The 19,311-nt window shown below is 45.7% G+C and overlaps 1 protein-coding gene across 5 annotated transcripts in view; it reads left to right on the forward strand.

The window, feature by feature from the left end:
* Positions 1-19,311, forward strand: part of LOC311255343 (dedicator of cytokinesis protein 3-like) — a 190,590-nt gene that overhangs the window by 91,663 nt on the left and 79,616 nt on the right. For all 5 annotated transcript variants that reach the window (XM_084349745.1, XM_084349746.1, XM_084349747.1 and 2 more), the window contains exon 5: positions 13,759-13,855. In XM_084349745.1, the coding sequence (XP_084205871.1) occupies positions 13,759-13,855 (97 nt within the window). The remainder of the gene's footprint in view (positions 1-13,758; positions 13,856-19,311) is intronic.

Here is a 19,311-nt window from a genome sequence, read left to right on the forward strand (position 1 = left end):
CCATGTGATTTATTGTCTTCATCTGACCTTTTCTCAGCAGGTTACAGCCATTTATTATAATATTATCCTCTCATCCTATCATTTATTTACTGGATATGTGCTAAAAGAAAGTTCAGGGAGTAAACAGAACGGTTGTTAAATCATAATGGAGGACACTGAACATGAACAGCAGGAGAAGCTCGGCTACAAACATGAGCCATCGGCCCAGAGCAGGAAACTGCACGGTCGACGAGTCGATGCTGCGCGTCCGGTCCCACTGAAGACATGAGAAACTCGACTTTACATGAGTTTTTAAAGCATATGGAGAAGACGTGCTGTTTAAAAGTTATTCAACATGTTAGAACAGAGTTATCTTCAGCCGCTGGTGCTGTCGGGTCTGTGAGGGTTATAAAGATTTTGAAAAGAAAGACATGACATCGACCCAAACAGACGGAGATGTAAGTGTAAATAAGTTAAGTGTGCTGATACGATCTGTTCAGATCAAATGCAGAACAGCTGAAGCTGCTTCACATGACTCTGATCTGCTGCTTTCAGATTCTTCTCTCAGTCAAAGGTCACCTCATATCTACAACAGCTCAGTGAAGAAAGGCTGAGAAACTTAGAGAGCTGAAAGACGTTTAACCAAACTTTGATGCACAGTATGATCCTCGACACAGCCTCTAGTTTAATGAGTCAACACTGACAGAGCTGCTAAAGGTCGGCGGAGAGGAAGAATAAGAATTCAAGATGAACGAGCCCCTTCAGTCTGATCCTTTTGTCAGATTATCACTCAGTTGCTTCCTGTCTTTGCCTTTTCTTTGAAAACTGAAAGAATCCACTCAGTTCTGAACCTCGCAGGCCTCTGTAGACTCATGTTGATGTCAAACTGTGAAAAAGAAGTCAAAGTGACAGTAAACGTGGCGCTGAGCGAACACAACACAGGATATGAGTCCATTTCTTTATTGTCATGTTGTGTTTACTGAACGTCCGTTAAATCATGATCACTGATCTGATCGTCTCAGACAGAAGAGAAGTTGCTCTCTTCTGTCCGGGAGTAAACTTCATCCTCCACACTGCTGGGAGGCCTTTTCTTCTTCTGGAGCCATTTAGGGGCTAATTTGATGAAATGTGGTTTTCTGTTGGGATCAGTTGTTTTCAGAGCCATTCTCTCTAAATAAGGTATGAACCTCCTCCTTTCTGATTCCCTTCCAAGTTCAAGAGTACATATTTTAATACATTTGCATAATGATTGGAAAAAGCGTTTGTTTTTTTTTTAACTTCAGATTAATCAGAGTTACAGAGCGTGTCTCGATTTGCATAAGAGTTTTTTAATTAAAGGCAGGGAGAGTAAATTAATTGGAATTAGTGAATCCTTTACTGGTTCAAGTAGACCTCCAGGGCAAAGACGGGGAGTGTGTGACTGAAGCCAGGCGGCTGGTGCTGATGACAAATACAGTTAAGGACCGTTGACCAAGTGGGTCTGAAAGTAGTGTAAGATGAAAGTTATGTTTTAGGTGCAAAAGTTAAGGTTACATAATGGGTTTAATGTATTGTTTTGGAGAATTGTTCATTATGGTGTTATTGAGGTCAGCCGCGAGGCGGCGCTAGTGGGGAAGAGGGATGGAGAAGGAGAAGAAGAGAGAAGAGAGGAATTGTGGGGGAGAGGGAAACCGGATGGCGGTCTGTTAACCTGTTGTGTTGAGACTCACTAAAGATCGGAATAAGAACCCAGTACGTTGTTGGACTCCTTCATTAACACACCCGCACCCACGTCGTTTTACACTGGTGGCAGCGGTGGGATTAATCTCCGGAGAATCGGCCGTTGGGATTCTACTCAAGTTTTGTGAGTCTCCGAAACTATAGGCTAACGTTGCTAGCGTATATTAGCCGGAAGAGCAGTGAGTTAGCTTAGTCACTACCACCGCGTTTTCTTTGTTTTGATAGCTTCAGTGAAATTAGAAACCGCGTTTCGGTCCTCTGATTCTGTCGGGAAGCTGCAGTAAACACACCAAAGAAAGGAAGAGTAATCCATCATGTCTGTCGAGGAGGCGGCCGCAGGTGTACATCAGAGTGCCAGCACCAGCTCCAGCTCCACGGGAGTTTCAGCGCAGATTGTGCAGCCATTCAGCAGTACACAGGGAGCACCGCGGGGCATTCCGCTGCCGCCACCTTTTCTCAACGATGGCCGTGAGTCGTTCCAGTTATGGGCTCGCCGCTACGAAGTAATCCAAGCTGCACGCTATAAAGACAGTGGTGTGGACCTGGACACTGTGTTAGCAGCTGAGCTACCCACTAGGCTACCACCGGAGCTGTTCATTGTATGGGATAACCTGCCGCAGGAAACCCAGGTCTGTTATACGGAAACAAAGAAGCACTTGCAGAATGCTTTTGGTCAAAAGGATGTGATTGCATCTTTCCAGACTTTCCCCAATGCTCGTCACAGACTGCCCAATGAAGCTATGGAAGTGTATGCTGCAGATGTATGTAGGCTTGTAAAAGAAGCTTTCCCTGATTTTGAACATAATGCTTCAGAATACATGAAAATGTCTCGTTTCATCGCTGGTTTGGATCAGGAGCTTCAGGTCAAGTGCCATGAAAGAGGGGTGAAAACTTTCACTGAGGCGTTTGAGGTTGCCTCCCAAGCTGAACGGGCCCGCCAAGCAGCTAAATTAATGATGCCAGCATCTTCAGCTAATGTAGCCGTCAGAGACATGGGCATTGTACAGTCAGTAAACTCTGTAAGTGAAACCAACATTGAACTAAGAAAAACAGTCCAAAACCTCACTGCTACTGTCAAAGACTTAAGCCAGGATCTTGCTGCACTGAAATTGAAACTGGAGGGGCGCAATGACATCCATCAATATGAAAGGCACATGCACACTCCAAGATCTCCCTCCCCATATGGGAGGAGCCCTGAGAGATCCACAAATGCAAGGAGCTCAGGCTATGGACGCTCCCAATCCAGGTATTCATATGCCCATCACTCCTCTCCAGAACGCTATTCCCCTCAGAGGGCTCGCCACCATCAGGAGTACACCCACAGGGAATCTGACAGGTATCGACAGCCTTATAGAGAGCCCCGTTACTCAGACCAGGCCTCTAGCCCTTATGAAGAACACAGAGGGAGAAAACCCTCTCCCAGCAGACCATACTATGACTCTCACCGTCGAAGCCCAAGCCCCTATGCCAGACATGTTTCATTCCAAGAGCAGGAGGACAAAGGCCAAGCACGACGACTTAATGACTGGGACCAGCAGCATCCCTCGGGGAGTGGTTTCAAAGAGCGTAGCAGTTTTCAACAGGGAAACGGCCACTAGCTGGTGATGCGGGGAGTTCACCAGCTACTTCTCTGAAAGCCCCAGGTGTCAGCCTCACTGACACACCAGACAACATCAATGCACCGCAGACCCCTAGTGGTAGTACAGATATGTCAATCCCCCTAATTGAATCAGAGAACACCGAGGCTACTGTCAGAACAGACTTAACCTCCTATGTGAATGGCATTGTTGAGGGCACAGATATGCACATCATGCTAGATTCAGGTGCCACTATTTCATTCATCAGTGAGCACACCAAAATGTCAATCCCCTCATTAGCAAAAAGACCTCTTAACAAGAAGTACATCATGTCCCAGGCTGTAACTGGCCAAGGTCTGGACACACTGGGTATGGTAGACATCACGTTTAGGCTGGGGTCTCAAACTCTGCAACATGAAGTGCAAGTGATCAGAAATGTTACCCAAGGCTTCATATTAGGTCTTGACTTCCTCATTCCTCAGGGTGTTATTCTGGACATGGGGAGAGGGCTATGTTATTTGGGTGATGATATCTTGCACCTACTGAGTAAAAGTGAATTAGCACCTGCTAGTTGTACTGCCCAAGTAATAGAGAACACCACCATCCCTCCCCGCTGTGAAATCATCTGCAAAGTTGCACTAATCCCCCCTATAGCCGGTTTAGGCATACCACCCAGCTACAGCGGCTATTTGGAACCCAGGCAGCTGGAGATGGATGGTATTTCAGTAGCCCGCACACTGTCTACTGCTGTAAATGGCTGTACTGTTGCACGCATTATTAACCCCACACTTGGACCTATGGTGCTGTATTCAGGTATGCAGCTGGGACAGTTTGCCCCTTTATCTGACACCGAGATAAGTCAGGATTCAGCCCCTGTATGTAAGGTATCCACCTGTCCAACATCACCACCTGGCATCCCACCTAATGTTACACAGCCAACCAAACCACCTTTTAATGTTAAATGTGGAAATCTGACAGATGTGGAGAGGTCTGACCTGCATAACCTTCTCTCATCTTACCAGGATGTATTCAGTAAAACCAGTACAGACGTTGGTAACACAGACATCGTCAAACACAAAATCTTTACACACCAAACCCCTCCAGTTAGGAAGCGTGCATACCGCACTTCCCCAAAGATGCAAACAGTGATTCAGTCACACGTGGAAGAGATGTTGGAAAAAGGAATAGTGGAGGTCAGCCACAGCCCCTGGGCAGCACCTGTGGTGATGGTTAAAAAAAAAGATGGCACCTGGCGCTTCTGTGTCGATTACAGAGGCTTGAATGCAGTCACAGTGAAAGATGCACACCCTTTGCCTAGAACAGACGACACACTGGATGCACTCAGGGGCTCAGCAGTGTTCAGCACAATGGATCTCTCCTCAGGATACTGGCAGGTGCAGCTAGAGGAGCAAGACAAAGCAAAGACAGCTTTTACCACAGGCAGAGGACTTTATCAGTTTCGGGTGATGCCCATGGGCTTGGTAAACGCCCCGCCCACTTTTCAACATCTCATGCAGCTGGTGTTACAAGGCCTCTCATGGACAACGTGCCTTGTGTACTTAGATGACATAATTGTCTATAGCCCGACTTTTTCAGTCCATCTTCAGCATTTGAGGGAAGTGTTGGATCGCTTGAGAGCTGCAAACCTGAAACTCAAGCCCTCAAAATGCTGCTTTGCTCAAAAGGAGGTGACATTCTTGGGACATGTGGTCTCAGCAGCAGGACTACAACCGGACCCGAAAAACATTGAGAAAGTGAGAGACTGGCCTGTGCCTAAGAACCCCACAGAAGTGAGAGCATTTCTTGGCCTATGTTCTTACTACCGGCGCTTCATTTACCAGTTCTCAAAAAAATCAGAGTCCCTACATGCTCTCACACAGAAAGGAAAGACATTTCTTTGGACAGAGGTGGAGCAGAGTGCATTTGAAGGCCTCCGTCATGCTCTCTGTAACACACCCATCTTGTCCTATCCCGATTTCTCATGTGAATTTCTGCTCTTCACTGATGCATCCAGCACATCAGTTGGATGTGTTCTAGCACAGATGAATGCTGAGAACATGGAAAATGTCATTGCGTATGGCAGCCGCAAGTTGACAAAAACAGAGACCCGGTGGCCCACATATGACCGGGAACTATGGGCTATTGTATGGGCAATCAGGCACTTTCGTCAATATTTGACAGGTTACCCTTTTCGCATCATCACAGACCACAAACCTCTTCTCTCCTTAAGGACGATGGCTCTGGATTGTGATCCCACAGGTCGCAGAGCCCGGTGGGCTCTGGAAATTGATCCCTATGACTGGACAATTGAATATAGGCAAGGCACAAAACATGCAAATGCTGACTCCATGTCTCGTCGTCCTGAGACAGCTGAAGATGTCACCCCAGTCGTGGCAACCAATCAGGTGGGATGTGTTTCAAGTCACACGCAAACGGACCCAGTAGAACCATCTATACGCGCCTCAGCCACAGGGCTGGAAATTTACCCGGAGGCTGCCCCCACTTTTTCAGTCACTGCGAATGTAACATTACCTGCGCAGTCTGCCACACCACATGTTGCAGTTGTGACTATGGACACTTTGCCCCTGAACATTGACAGACAGTTTCTCATCCAGACTCAAAAAGCTGACCCTGAGTTGAAAATAGTCCGGAATTGGGTGTTGACTGACTGTAGGCCACCATTCTCAGACGTGAAAGCAGTGTCACCTGAGATTAGACAGTACTGGAGGGAGTTTCCGAAACTCACTCTTATTGATGATCTTTTGTGTCGCAGAGTCAGACCCCCACCAGGTGACCTTGTTTTGCAGACTGTTGTACCCAGCAGCCTGCAGAAGGAGGTGTTCCAGGCCTTACACGGACATTCACTCTCTGGACATTTCAGTACACAAAAGACGTTACAAGGGGCACAGGTCAGATGCTTCTGGCCTCACATGTCACGCGACATAACTGATTGGTGTCTCAAATGTTCAGCCTGTGAAGCACGACGACCACAGACACCACACCAACAGGCCCCTATGCAAAACATAGTCACATCCAGGCCTTTTGAGAAGATTGCAGCAGACCTGACTGAACTGCCACTCACACGCCGTGGTAATCGGTATGTACTTGTTGTAATGGACTATTTTACTAAGTACCTCAACCTATATGCTCTCCCTGATCAACGAGCAACTACGGTGGCTAAATGTCTGTTTGAAGATTACATCAGCCACCACGGGGTGCCACAAAGTTTGCACACAGACCAAGGCCGTCAATTTGAATCAGATCTTGTCAAAGAATTGTGTTCCCGGCTGGGAATACACAAAACACGGACATCGCCCTATCACGCTATGTCAGATGGCATGGTGGAGCGAGCAAACAGGACTATAAAGGACCAGTTGGCAAAATTCCTGTACACCAGAGGAGGTGAATGGGATGACCATCTGCGACAGGTCGAGTTTGCATATAACACAACTGTTCACTCCTCCACCAAATACACTCCCTTCTTCTTGGTCCATGGTCGAGCAGCTCGTCTACCAGCTGATCTTCTCCTTGGAGACCCCCCGAGAGCTTCAAATGCCACTCCCGGCACTCCAAGTGACTATGCCAGTTCAGTATTACAGAGACTTTGTACTGCTTTTCACTCTGTTGCACATAACATTGAGGTAGCTGGCGCGCAACAAAAGCACTACTATGATCGTCGGATGAAACATACAGCCTATGAGCCAGGTGATTTAGTGTGGGTTGACCTCCCTGCCCTAGCTAGACAAAAACTGTCACCAAAGTGGTCTGGTCCGTTCAGGGTCTTAAGACGGCTCAGCTCAGTCGCGAATGACATTGGAGTGGACTATGAACTGTTGGATCAACGGGACCCCAGAGCTAAGCCTAAAGTAATTCACTACAACCGTCTGAAACCTTATCGCTCTGCCTGGTCAGCTGGTGATACGCCACCGTCACCGTCCGGGCAGGCAGTACCCGTGAACACTCCAAGTCCCCCACTTTTAACTGCACTGTCAGGCTCCAGACCATATGTGTACAGGCACCCTGACACACACACATGCCCTGGTACTCCATCTCAGACAAATGTTTCCTCATCACCGCCAAGGCCTGTTACTGAGACGCCACAGGCAGGGGACAATATGGCGACAGGATGTCATAGTGAACTGTCTCCAGTGGTGCAGCCTCTCATGGGGGTGAGGACCAAGTCTGGTCGTTGTGTGCGTCCCCCAGTTCGCTACATGCACGATAACTGAACTGTTTCTCACGTCGGATGTTGGATCGACATGGACCTGTATTAAAAAAAAAAACAAAAAAAAAACAGACAAACAAAATAACAAGTACCCTGTTTTGCTGTAACTGTTATGCGCTGTTCTACTTGCTGTGTTGATACAGTAGTAATTGTCTTCATGACTCCATTTGAAGCGAGGACGCTTCTTTTTGTAAGGGGGGAAGATATGTAAGATGAAAGTTATGTTTTAGGTGCAAAAGTTAAGGTTACATAATGGGTTTAATGTATTGTTTTGGAGAATTGTTCATTATGGTGTTATTGAGGTCAGCCGCGAGGCGGCGCTAGTGGGGAAGAGGGATGGAGAAGGAGAAGAAGAGAGGAGAGAGGAATTGTGGGGGAGAGGGAAACCGGATGGCGGTCTGTTAACCTGTTGTGTTGAGACTCACTAAAGATCGGAATAAGAACCCAGTACGTTGTTGGACTCCTTCATTAACACACCCGCACCCACGTCGTTTTACAGTAGCGTGTGTGTGTTCTGAGGGAGTGTGTGTGTGTGTGTGTGTGTGTGTGTGTGTGTGTGTGTGTGTGTGTGTGTGTGTGTGTGTGTGTGTGTGTGTGTGAGAGAGAGAGAGAGAGAGGGAGAGAGAGATACTTCACGTCTTGTTGTTGCTTTGTTTTAAAATCAGGCCACAGCAGCCGTCGTCAGAGGAAATCAGGCTGAATAAAATAAAACTATTTAACAAGTAAAGGTTCCACGTTCATTCATTTAGAGGCTTCAACAACCACACAGTTTAAAATCATTATCAACTATATGAGAGTCATTTTAATCACTGAAATCAAAGCAGGCTCAGCGATCAGCCTGCAGCTCCAGACGGAAACTCAGTCAGAGATGTTGGGTTGATTTTCTTTTTCAGAGATCCGTTATTGATTTGTTCTGGAAGAGGGTTTACTCTGGATAGATTTGAGAAACTGAACTTTGTAACAAACTGAATTTCCATCTTTAGTTGTTTATTTTTGAAGGCTGGTATTTTTTGTTGATCTCCCGAATCTTTATTTTTGGTCAGTGAACTCTCGCCTGCAGAAAGCCGAAGGTCGAGCCGTTCTCCCCGTGTCTTTTTAAAGGGGAGTTGGAACGTCTCAGTTGTCAGGACAGAAAAGCAAAGACCTGCTGATCTTTACACATCCAGAGTGAACTCTTACTCCGGGGTGAACAAAATATGTTTTTGGAGTAAAACTTTTGCGCTGCTGTGGATCGACAGGTGCGTAGGAGAAGACTGAAGGTCGAGAGAGTCGGAACAAAAGCCTCCAGCACACTGTGTTCACCTGCACAGAGACATTTACCAGCCATGTTTCAGCACGCAGACCTTCCTCCGGTTATCTTCCATAATATTATTCATATTTATTATTATATTTCAAAAAACCCTGATGAAGGTCTGTTTACTGAAACATTGTTATTACTTTCCAATAATCCTTGATAATGTAACTTTACTCTAACCCAGTCTCACCTGTCTCACCTGTCTGTAGCTCTCCAGGTTCTGTCTCTCACGTCTTTAATAAGCCAAAATGTTTCAGACAGTGTCGAGATGTTCAACTTCCTCTTACGAGCCAGCTGACACCTCACACACACACACACACACACACACACACACACACACACACACACACACACACAATTTGCCCGGCAGCACAGAGCATCAGCCAATGAGCACAATCGTTCTCTTCTTCTGTGGTGAATATGTCTCTCTGAACATGTTCGTTAAAGAGAGCTCCTTCTCAATCTGAACAACGTCTCCACTCATGACGTGTTTGACAAAAACAACTTTAAATGAATCCTTCTTTTCTTTTGGGACTCACGGTCCTGCCGCCGTCATCTTCAGGGCCTCGTTAGTTTAAATCATCAGTGAGCTCTTTACTGCGGTGCAACATGTAGAGAGATGTGTTTTATTGATTTTGGATTGTTGTTGCTGAGTCGGCCCAGCGAGCAGCGCTGTGTTCATCCCAGGGAAACACTGATGTGCAGCAGCCTGCAGATTCAACACCGCGTCAGGTTGTCAGGGTGTTGTGAAGAAACGCTTTGCCCGCTGTCTGCAGGATAAAAACACTCAGAGCTGACATTTATAAATATCAGAACGCAGCACCCCCGCACTTCAGGATCACAGACAAATAAACCTGCGAACACACACACACACACACACGCTGCATTCAGGCAGACATTAAACTCAGTTACATGTTGAGCAAACACATTAAGACACGCTGTTCTGAATAAAAGAAAATCAGATGAACGGTTCAGACTTCAAACTTCTCGGGAACTTTAAACAGACGTCCTCCTGTGAGGCTGGTGTTCCCTGGGGGCCGATTAGAGGCTCCACTGACCTGGGATCTGTTTCATTTTGCTGTTTCAGTTATTTCCATGCAGGTGTGCAGCATAAGGAGCGGTTCTGCACCGGCAAAGTGAAACATTTTGAGCCTGTCTTCACAGGAAGATGACAACATTAGCTGTTCGTTCATGTGGATTAAAATAGCTGATGCTTCCTTTACAACTGAAAGTGTTGTGATGTAGTTGAAGTGCATTAAAAAGTTGTCAGATGTATTTATGAAGATGATCTTTCAAACGTTTAACAATGTTGATCGTTTCATTAATCGTGCTGCTGCTGTGACTTCATCATCAGTGTTCGGCAACGTTACTTTTAAAAGTAACTCATTATGTTGCAAGATTACTGCCATTAAAAGTAAAGCGCCACATTACAGTGTTATCTACTGAGAAAAGTAACGTGTTGGACTTTAGTTACCAAGAATTGCAGTAAAACCATTTTGCTACTCGTTGTGCATGTTTGTTATATTGTCCAGACGACTTGTAGCCAACTGTTCATGTATCTTTGGTTTTTGTGAGGGTTTATTGGCAATTTGATAAAAAAAAACATTGATTCCAATAATCAGAAAAAATGTTGATATCATGTATGTATAATTTACTTATATATTGATTTATTGACATGAAATAACTGTTGAGATGTGAGTATGTTGAACATCAGATATGTTGTGTGAATAATAATAATAATAATAATAATATGGGTGACTTGCACTTTTAACAAAGTCATATTTTAACACTATCTTTACTTTTTCTTTTCCTCTGACTGGATTTTTCAGTGCTTTTTATAAAACTGGTTAAAGAATTCAAAAGACAGAATAATAACCAGCTTTCAAGTCTTTCAAGCAGCTGTGGGCTTTAATTATTTTGTGAACCAAGTAAAGACGAAAATAAGTTCTCAAAATCACTTTTCTTCGTTAAAAAGAGAGAGAAAGAAAAAGTGTTTGTAATTCTCGATGCAAACATTTTCTTCTCGGAGGGAAAGACACGAGATAAGACTGCCGGGGTGGAGGAGACAGAAATATAACGATGGCGCAGGAGTGTCTTCAAACTGACGGAGGACAGAAGTGTCGGCTCGGGGCAGAGAGACGCCCGTAGAGATGAGACAGAAGAGGCTTGGAGAAGACAAAAAGGAAGAAAGACTAGATGAGAGAGGTTAGGCAAGGTGAAGGAGCAAGAAGAAAGACGTCTGCAGAGATAAGAGGGAAAGAAGAGACGGGAGAGACGGAGGACATGAGGGAAGGAGGAGACTGATAAGAAGAGAAGAGAGGTGGAGGATAAACAGAGAGGAAAGATGGAAGTGTGCCAGAACAAAGAGAAAACTTGAGGAGGAACAGAAGGAGGGAGGAGAAGAGGAGGGAGAGATTAGATTGAGTGAAAGGCAGAACAGAGGAGAAGAGGAGGAGAAGCGTCTGAGATACAAGTGTAACTAATGTGGGTGAAATCACCAGGCGGCCGCCAGCTAAGGCTCAGCTGGGAGATGAGCTAATCTGGCACACTGCTTTTATTAATTAATCAGTTATGAGACAGAGAGGGAGAAAGGAGAGAAGACATGAGAGGCAGAGGGAAAACCAAGAGCGAGCGAGCGAGGGAGGAGAAGAGGGATGGCATGGGGAGAGGGAGAGGTAATATTCCTGACTGCAGGGCTGAGACAGTGACTCAGCTCAGGTTTACTGAACAACTCCCTCATGTTCAAGAAGATGTATCAGGGAGGAGACAAGAGAGGAGGCGAGAGAGGAGGCGAGAGAGGAGGCGAAAGAGGAGGCGAGAGAGGAGACGAGAGAGGAGGCGAGAGAGGAGGCGAGAGAGGAGGCGAGACAGGAGGCGAGAGAGGAGGCGAGAGAGGAGGCGAGAGGGGAGGCGAGAGAGGAGGCGAGAGAGGAGACGAGAGAGGAGGCGAGAGAGGAGGCGAGAGGGGAGGCGAGAGAGGAGGCGAGAGAGGAGGCGAGAGGGGAGGCGAGACAGGAGGCGAGAGAGGAGACGAGAGAGGAGGCGAGAGAGGAGAGGAGAGAGGAGGCGAGAGAGGAGGCGAGAGAGGAGAGGAGAGAGGAGGCGAGAGAGGAGACGAGAGAGGAGGCGAGAGAGGAGGCGAGACAGGAGGCGAGAGAGGAGGCGAGAGAGGAGGCGAGACAGGAGGCGAGAGAGGAGGCGAGAGACGAGACGAGAGAGGAGGCGAGAGGGGAGAGGAGGGAGAGGAGAGAGAGGAGAGGAGAGAGGAGGCGAGACAGGAGGCGAAAGAGGAGGCGAGAGAGGAGGCGAGAGAGGAGGCGAGACAGGAGGCGAGAGAGGAGGCGAGAGACGAGACGAGAGAGGAGGCGAGAGGGGAGAGGAGGGAGAGGAGGGAGAGGAGGGTCAGAGAGGTGATGCGAGGTGCTTTTCTTCAGGCGGTGCAGGAGTTGACTCAGTCTGGAGACATTGGGAGGATTTGACCGTAACTCACTGAGGAAGTTATATTTATAGGTGTTATTATATAAACATTATGATTTCACCACTTCTCTTTATCTAATGTTCTGGATACTCAACATGTCTGCGTTCTGTTAAAGGTTGTACAGATAGTGGAAGGTAATTTATTGGTCATTACGCAACACAGGGTTGTATAACCACATGAAAGTTAATAAGCTCCTTCATGCGACACGTAACACAGAACATTTATAGTTATTTATGTACAAATACACATGAACATGTAGTGGATGTGTTGAATCTGTGTCGGGGTGATCGTAAACAGAAACAAGAGGGGGATGATGATGTTAAATCATTTCCTGTGACTGGACCTGAGCCCGGAGCAGCCTTAAACCGAGCTGGATTAGCATGACTCTCATCCCGACCTCCTCCTCCCTGAGGAGATCTGGCCGGTCAGGTTGGATGGTTGAAAGATGCTGTGGACGGTGATCGTCTCAAATAATAATAAAAAACCTAAACTTAGGACAAGAAAAGAAGATTAAACGTTTAAAGGATCTGAAGCAGCGATCAGGCTCACAGGGAGACAAACAAACAGTACAATCTTACAAATGTTACACAGTGTGATGTCTATAGATAAGGATGTTTAGTTTGGTTCCCTAAATCTGCACTTCTGTCTGACGACGGGCACGAAGTCTCCCGGGGAAATGAAGGCCGACTGTTGGTCGTTGCTGCTCTAATGAAAACAGAAAAAATCCGGGTGTCTTTGCTACAGTGAAGTCAACAGTAAAAACCAGTTGGAGAAGCCAGAACTTGTCTGTTTCCTCTTTAATTTATCAGAATCAGAAATCCTTTATTGATCCAGGAGGGGAATTTGGGTCAGGAACGGTTGCTCTGGTCTACAATAGTAATGTAGCAGCAAAGAGAAATTTAAATACAGAATAATAAAAATAAGAGTGTGTTGTGCATTTTTTACTACAATATATAACAAGTAGAAAATAAGAAATCATACTTTATCTTTCAGTTCCTCTGTGTGAGTGTCAGAGCTGTGACGGTCGTGAAGGTTATCTAATGAATTCATACGAGGAGCAGGTGAAGTCGTCAGTTTCATGTTTGTGGAGTTAATGAGTGTGCACATTAATCACACATGGACAGACCGACGTCCGGCTGGACTGTCCTCTGCTGTTTACTGGACTCTCTTTGCTAAACCAGCACGTCGTGGGTCGCTGTGGACGGGCTGCTCTACTTCTGTTACTCTGACGCGCCTCAACACAATTCACTTCAACTCGCCATTGTTGAAGCCTAACCGTATGTAGCGCTGCAGCACAATGGACCCAGTTCTGTGGTGACAAACAAGGTCAACAGGTTACTGGGTCTCTCGCTCTGTTTCTGGGCTCCTCTTACTGTTGAATGCAGTTTTATGTCAGACATGTTGCTCTTTGTGTCCATCTGAATCCTGTACAATCGATGTGTTTGTGATTAAAGCACGTCTTCTGTCACGTCTCTGTCCTCCGCAGGCCACATGAGACTGTGGTGCCTCTCGAAGACCCCATTGTTACGGAGGTGACGTCCACGCTGCAGGAGTGGGCCTTACTGTGGAAGCAGCTCTATGTGGTAAGAAGCACCGAGGGTTTGTCTTTAAGTCTGTCGTGTCTCTGGAGTGCAACAGAGCTGCTTTATGTCCCGCCATAACACCAAAAATAGGTCATTAATTATGCTTATTAATGATTAAAAGATAATGACGACACAAAACTCTGTGTACATGTTTCTAAAGAAGTTCACAGTCGTCCCTCCAAGACTTCAGCTTCATCGTTCCCACTGCTGCTGTGTGTTAAAGATGCTCAGTGATGTTTGCAGGGACGACACTCTGATGTCCACATGATGTCGTTCACATGCTGAACTGAAACACAGATGCAGTCGAACCCTGACTCCACACACTCTCCCCTCTAAAGCGTCTCACATGAGCTTGAAGCGTTTGTTTCTTGTGTTCATGCTGAGAAAGCTGCAGCGTCGCTCCACACACAGAATGATGCTGTTACATTTGGTTTTACTTTGTAGTTTGTGTGTTTCTTGCAGTTTATTCCAGTTTTTAGCGCGTTGCTTGTGAAGAAAGAAACAGTTGAGAATATTAATATCGTTATAACCTAGACCTGTGCCAGATTATATGCTAAATTGAATTTTTTATAGTCTGTCTAATAGGTGACACATCCAAAAGTGTTCTCCACTATCATCCAAGCAATTATCCAGCTTAAAGTGTGCGTTGTAAAAACTATTATATCTGTGTTAACTGTAAATGCCAGAGGACTTGACTTACAGGTGAGTTCAGTCTATAGTGGCCAGGTACACTTGTATGGACTGGAATAACTGGGAGATTACCACAGGCTGAGCATGTCGTAGTGCGATGGTAACATGGTAACCCTGAAGAAGACAAATATAAGATTCATTAGGCACCATTCAAGAATGTGATCCACGTTACATTGTGTTGAAAAAAGTCATAAAAGAGGAAACAAACAACCCAATAACCAGAATAAATGTTAGCTAAGCACGTCTCTGCTTTACCACAGAGTGCAAGATGTTGCAACTTTACATTTCTTTAGGTTTCTCTCTTGTCTCAGCTCTGTGCTTCTGCTCTGGTCAGGTTTAGGCACAAAAACCACTTGGTTAGTTTGAGGAAAGCATCGTGGTTTTGGCTTAAAATACCTGTTTAGGTCGCCACAATCACAGCTGGAGATGGTCCAACCTCTCGTGAAATGTTTGCAGTTGTCCTTTTAAAAAAACTGATGTGACTCGAGCTGAGGTCTCTGGCTGTAGTAACACCACTGCTGTCACCTCCACCTCCTGATGTGAGAGTCAGCTAATGAGCACTTAATGTCACATTCTGGTACATCTGTGGTTTGCAGAAACATTAACTGCTCACATTTTGTCCTGGAGACTGGAACACAAGTAAATAAACAGAAATCATTCACTGCTCTCAGCCTGTTTATTAGATCATTGAGTAATAGAACATTTTATCAGATTAACACTGTCTGTCTTTGTTAAACTGACGTCTCTCAGCACTGTAATGAAGTGAGTCACACAGCTGCATGGATGGACGCACACAATATGGAAAGATTAACACACAGTCCAGTCCTGTGTGTGTGTGTGTGTGTGTGTGTGTGTGTGTGTGTGTGTGTGTGTGTGTGTGTGTGTGTGTGTGTGTGTGTGTGTGTGTGTGTGTGTGTGTGTGTGTGTGTGTGTGTGTGTGTGCGCGCACCATGCAGTGACACATGGATGAACACACACTGACGTTGATTTGCTGAATTCTCAGTTATGGATGTTCGGTGGCACTGAAGCCTGAAGAGGTGACAAGTGCAGCCAAGCAGAAAGGCAGTGTGACACACACACACACACACACACACACACACACACACACACACACAGGTGTAAACGCGTGTGTCCTCTGTACACTGTATTGATGTGGTTACATCTCTGTCTTTAGTGTCCTTTTGTGACCACACACACCCTCACTTGTGTAGCCTCTCTCTCCAGTGTGTGTGTGTGTGTGTGTGCATGGCCTTTTCACACTGCCACAGGGAATTTAGACATGCTGGGTGTGTGTGTGTGTGTGTGTGTGTGTGTGTGTGTGTGAGAGAGAGAGAGAGAGAGAGAGAGGGCGAGAGAGACCAGAGTAGGGTGTGCAGCATGTAGAATAAATAAATCCCAGACTACGGAGCGGGCCGAGGGTCATAACGTGCGTTAATCGCGCATCAGAAACTTAGCATTAACGCGTTATTATCACGTTAACTCTGACGGCCCTGGTGCTTACACACTGTTACACTGACATCACTGTATTCTTGCCAATCCTTGATATCGTCCTGCCAATTAGGCACATTTGGATTTGAGGAGAAGAGAGTAATGAGGTGTAGAGGGAGTGAAGACCAGAAGAGAAGGATGGATGAATTCAGACTGAGGCTGAGGAAGAGACACATCACATCAGCTGGAGCTACGTCTCCTCCATCCACAGCGCTCTGATTAGACTTCACACTGTCTCTTCTCTCTCGTCCATTTCTTCACTGCTCCGTCTCTCTCTGTCTTTTCCTTCCATCTCGGCTCGTCTCTCGTTTTCTGCCTCGTCCTTCTGTCTCCTACGTAGTTTGTATTGTTTCTCCGTCTTCAATTTTCTCTCTCTCTGCTGTCACTTACAGGCTGATGTCTAAGTAGATAAGATTGCCTGTGTGTGTGTGCCTGTGTGTGTGTGCGTGCGTGCGTGTGTGTGTGTGTGTGTGTGTGTGTGTGTGTGTGTGTGTGTGTGTGTAGGCGGGATAGATGTGCGAACAGGAAGGCGGGAGGAGAGGGAGTGGTGACAGCCGAACAATGATGGAGGGATGTGAAGACGGGGATAAACGCAGAGGGAGACGTTTCTTTGCTGTGAAATGTGCAGACAAGTGTGTGTTTCTGTGTGTGTGTGTGTGTGTGTGTGTGTGTGTGTGTGTGTTTGTGCGTGTGTGTGTGAAGACAAATGGAGAGAAATGACAGGAGAGACATCCAGTAGGAGGAGGCCTCGTCCAGCTGCTTTAGCTTTACAATGCAGTGACATGTTCTGCAGAGACACAGAGACACAGCTGAGTGGATGCAGACAGACACTGTAGAGCTCAGATGTTCAGTATGTGCTCGTATGTGATGCTGAGATAAAGAGGTTCAGTGTCTCTGAGTGTGCAGTTGTTTGACATTTTAATATGAAACAGTGCATGTTGCTTTAATCGTCATCGTAAATCAATGCAGCAGTCGCATGTTGGAATGACTCAGTTTTATTTTATGTGTCTGGAGAAGGATGTGTTATTTGTGACTATGCAGAAAAGGAATTATTGAGCAGAGACAGATGGAGCAAACATCCAGACGTCACCAACACAAATCCACAGGAAAAATGACTTTTCAATAAAGCTTTGATAAAATACCAGAAGGCACTTCATCCTGTACCACAGCAGCTTAACCTGCACACAGTGAAGTCGCTTAACACAAACCAAAGCATTTGTAGCAATGTTAATATGTGCAGGCTGAACATCTGAGTGTGGATCTGTTGTTAATCAGCCTCGGTACTTTCAGCACTGTCAAACACAGATATTATTTTGGTATAATGTGACAAATGATATGAAGGTGGATGGTCATAAAGAACGAGGTCAGAACAGACTTACGAGACGCTACACACACAAACACTGAAGGGCAGAAAGTTTAATTTTGCATCTGATCATTTAAATTAAAGTAAACAACTCATGAATGCAGAGGAACATCTGCACAGTCCTGCCTCCACTTGTTTTGTATAATCCAGCTGTGTGTCGCCTCTTTCGGTCGCATGTGCCGAATAAAAACTTCCACAAAGGAAACGCCTCTGCTTCCTCGCCTCTTTCCTCCAGACAGCCTCCTCTCTCCTCGAGGAGCATATTAGGATTTGAGACGAGCGAGCGAGCAGACGAGGTAATAGAGGAAGTAGAAGTGTGAGATATTGTAGAAAAGGCGGCGTGGTACGAGACAGATCACTGCTGCACTGCCTCACCCTGTCGCACATGCAGACGCACAGAGAGGGAATAACTCCTGTGTAGCAGGAAAGCCTTGTTGACTTACAGACGCGTAATATTACAGCGATTTAAATAATGTACTCATGTTTGAGCCTGATCAGATTGTGTTCGTGAAGAAATAAAGGTCTTTTTTCTTCAGTGCTTCCAAAAATCATGCATCATGGTGAGAACTGAAGCAGGGCGGCTTTTCACAGTAAAGTCAGCCAAACAAGTAAATGTGATCCTCTAATCTCAGTAAAATCAGTGGAGCAGAGGACAGATGGTGAGAGACGGAGTGGTTCAGAGGAACAGACGAGGAAGGAAGGATCGAAATGATGCAGCAGAACGACGGCGACAGACGAGACCTGAACTGAGATAGAAACACTGATGTGAGATGAAACAGAGAGTGAGGGTGAAATATTAACTCTTCTCTGAGTGTCCTCTGAGAATTATTACACTATATTCAAATAAAGTTTGATACAAGAGACTGAAGACGGACACAAAATTAAAGTTTAAGAATCAAGAGGAGGAAATGGCTGAAACAAAGATTCTGAATCCACCAGCGCTTCAAAGTTCCCATAAAACATCAGTGAAAATCAGTGAAGAGAAAACAGCTGTACGTACTTTGAAATGCTCTTTGGGGGGAAAATCCCACACTCAAATATTGATGATTGAAATAAATGAAAGATGTTTTTAGTCGATCGCTTGTTCTTCGGGTTGATTTTGGGAGATTCTGCCTGCGATGTCTCAGTCGAGACTGTAATGTCTGCAGATAATTGGCGTGTGGTCGGCCGGGTGGTGTGAGGACAAAGCTTTGTAGTGTGTCGGCTTTATGTTGCTCTCTGTCTGGGTTGCGAGTGCATTTCTTAGATGATGTAACTGGATTGAAATTACATGAATATCGAACTTCTCCGTCTGAGATGCTGTTATTTATGAGAGCTTTTAGGGAGGCACGTGACGGCTTCCTCTGGAAACATGTTGGAGATGTGCCAGAAAATACCTTTATATACGACTAAAAGACCTCAGGTGGAGGTAAACCAGCGCTCCATCAAAGGTCTCATTACCATCTCATCACCAGTGAGCCAGCATGTACTATTAATACATCCATTAAAACTGTTATTTATATTATTTTATTTTATCTTCTCCCAAATGTAGAGAAATCCAAAGTTTTTCTCAGGGCAGCGATGGTCACCTGTCGCTGTGACTTTTTCTGCATTATAATCACTAAAGAGTTTTTCACATCAGTGCATATCAGCAACAGAAATGCTGATACCCACCTGTCTGTGTTGGGTTAATATCGGCCAACACATGTATTGGTCGGGCTCTAATTTCCTCATGTGCCCGATTCTCTTCAGATAGATGTTTCATCTGCATTAGTAGATGTTTAACTATAAAGACAACAGCTCCCATGACACCACGGTACTCATGTCCTTTGTTTTGCTTTGCTTGAGATGGAGCTAGCAGCAGCAGCGTGTTCAATACACAAGCAACACTGTGCCTAAGCTCTGCCTAGGTTTAGCAGCCTTGTTGGCTTGAATT

This window comes from Pagrus pagrus, assembly GCF_965226575.1.
Source record: "Pagrus pagrus genome assembly, chromosome: 3".
Classification (NCBI taxonomy): Eukaryota; Metazoa; Chordata; class Actinopteri; order Spariformes; family Sparidae; genus Pagrus; species Pagrus pagrus.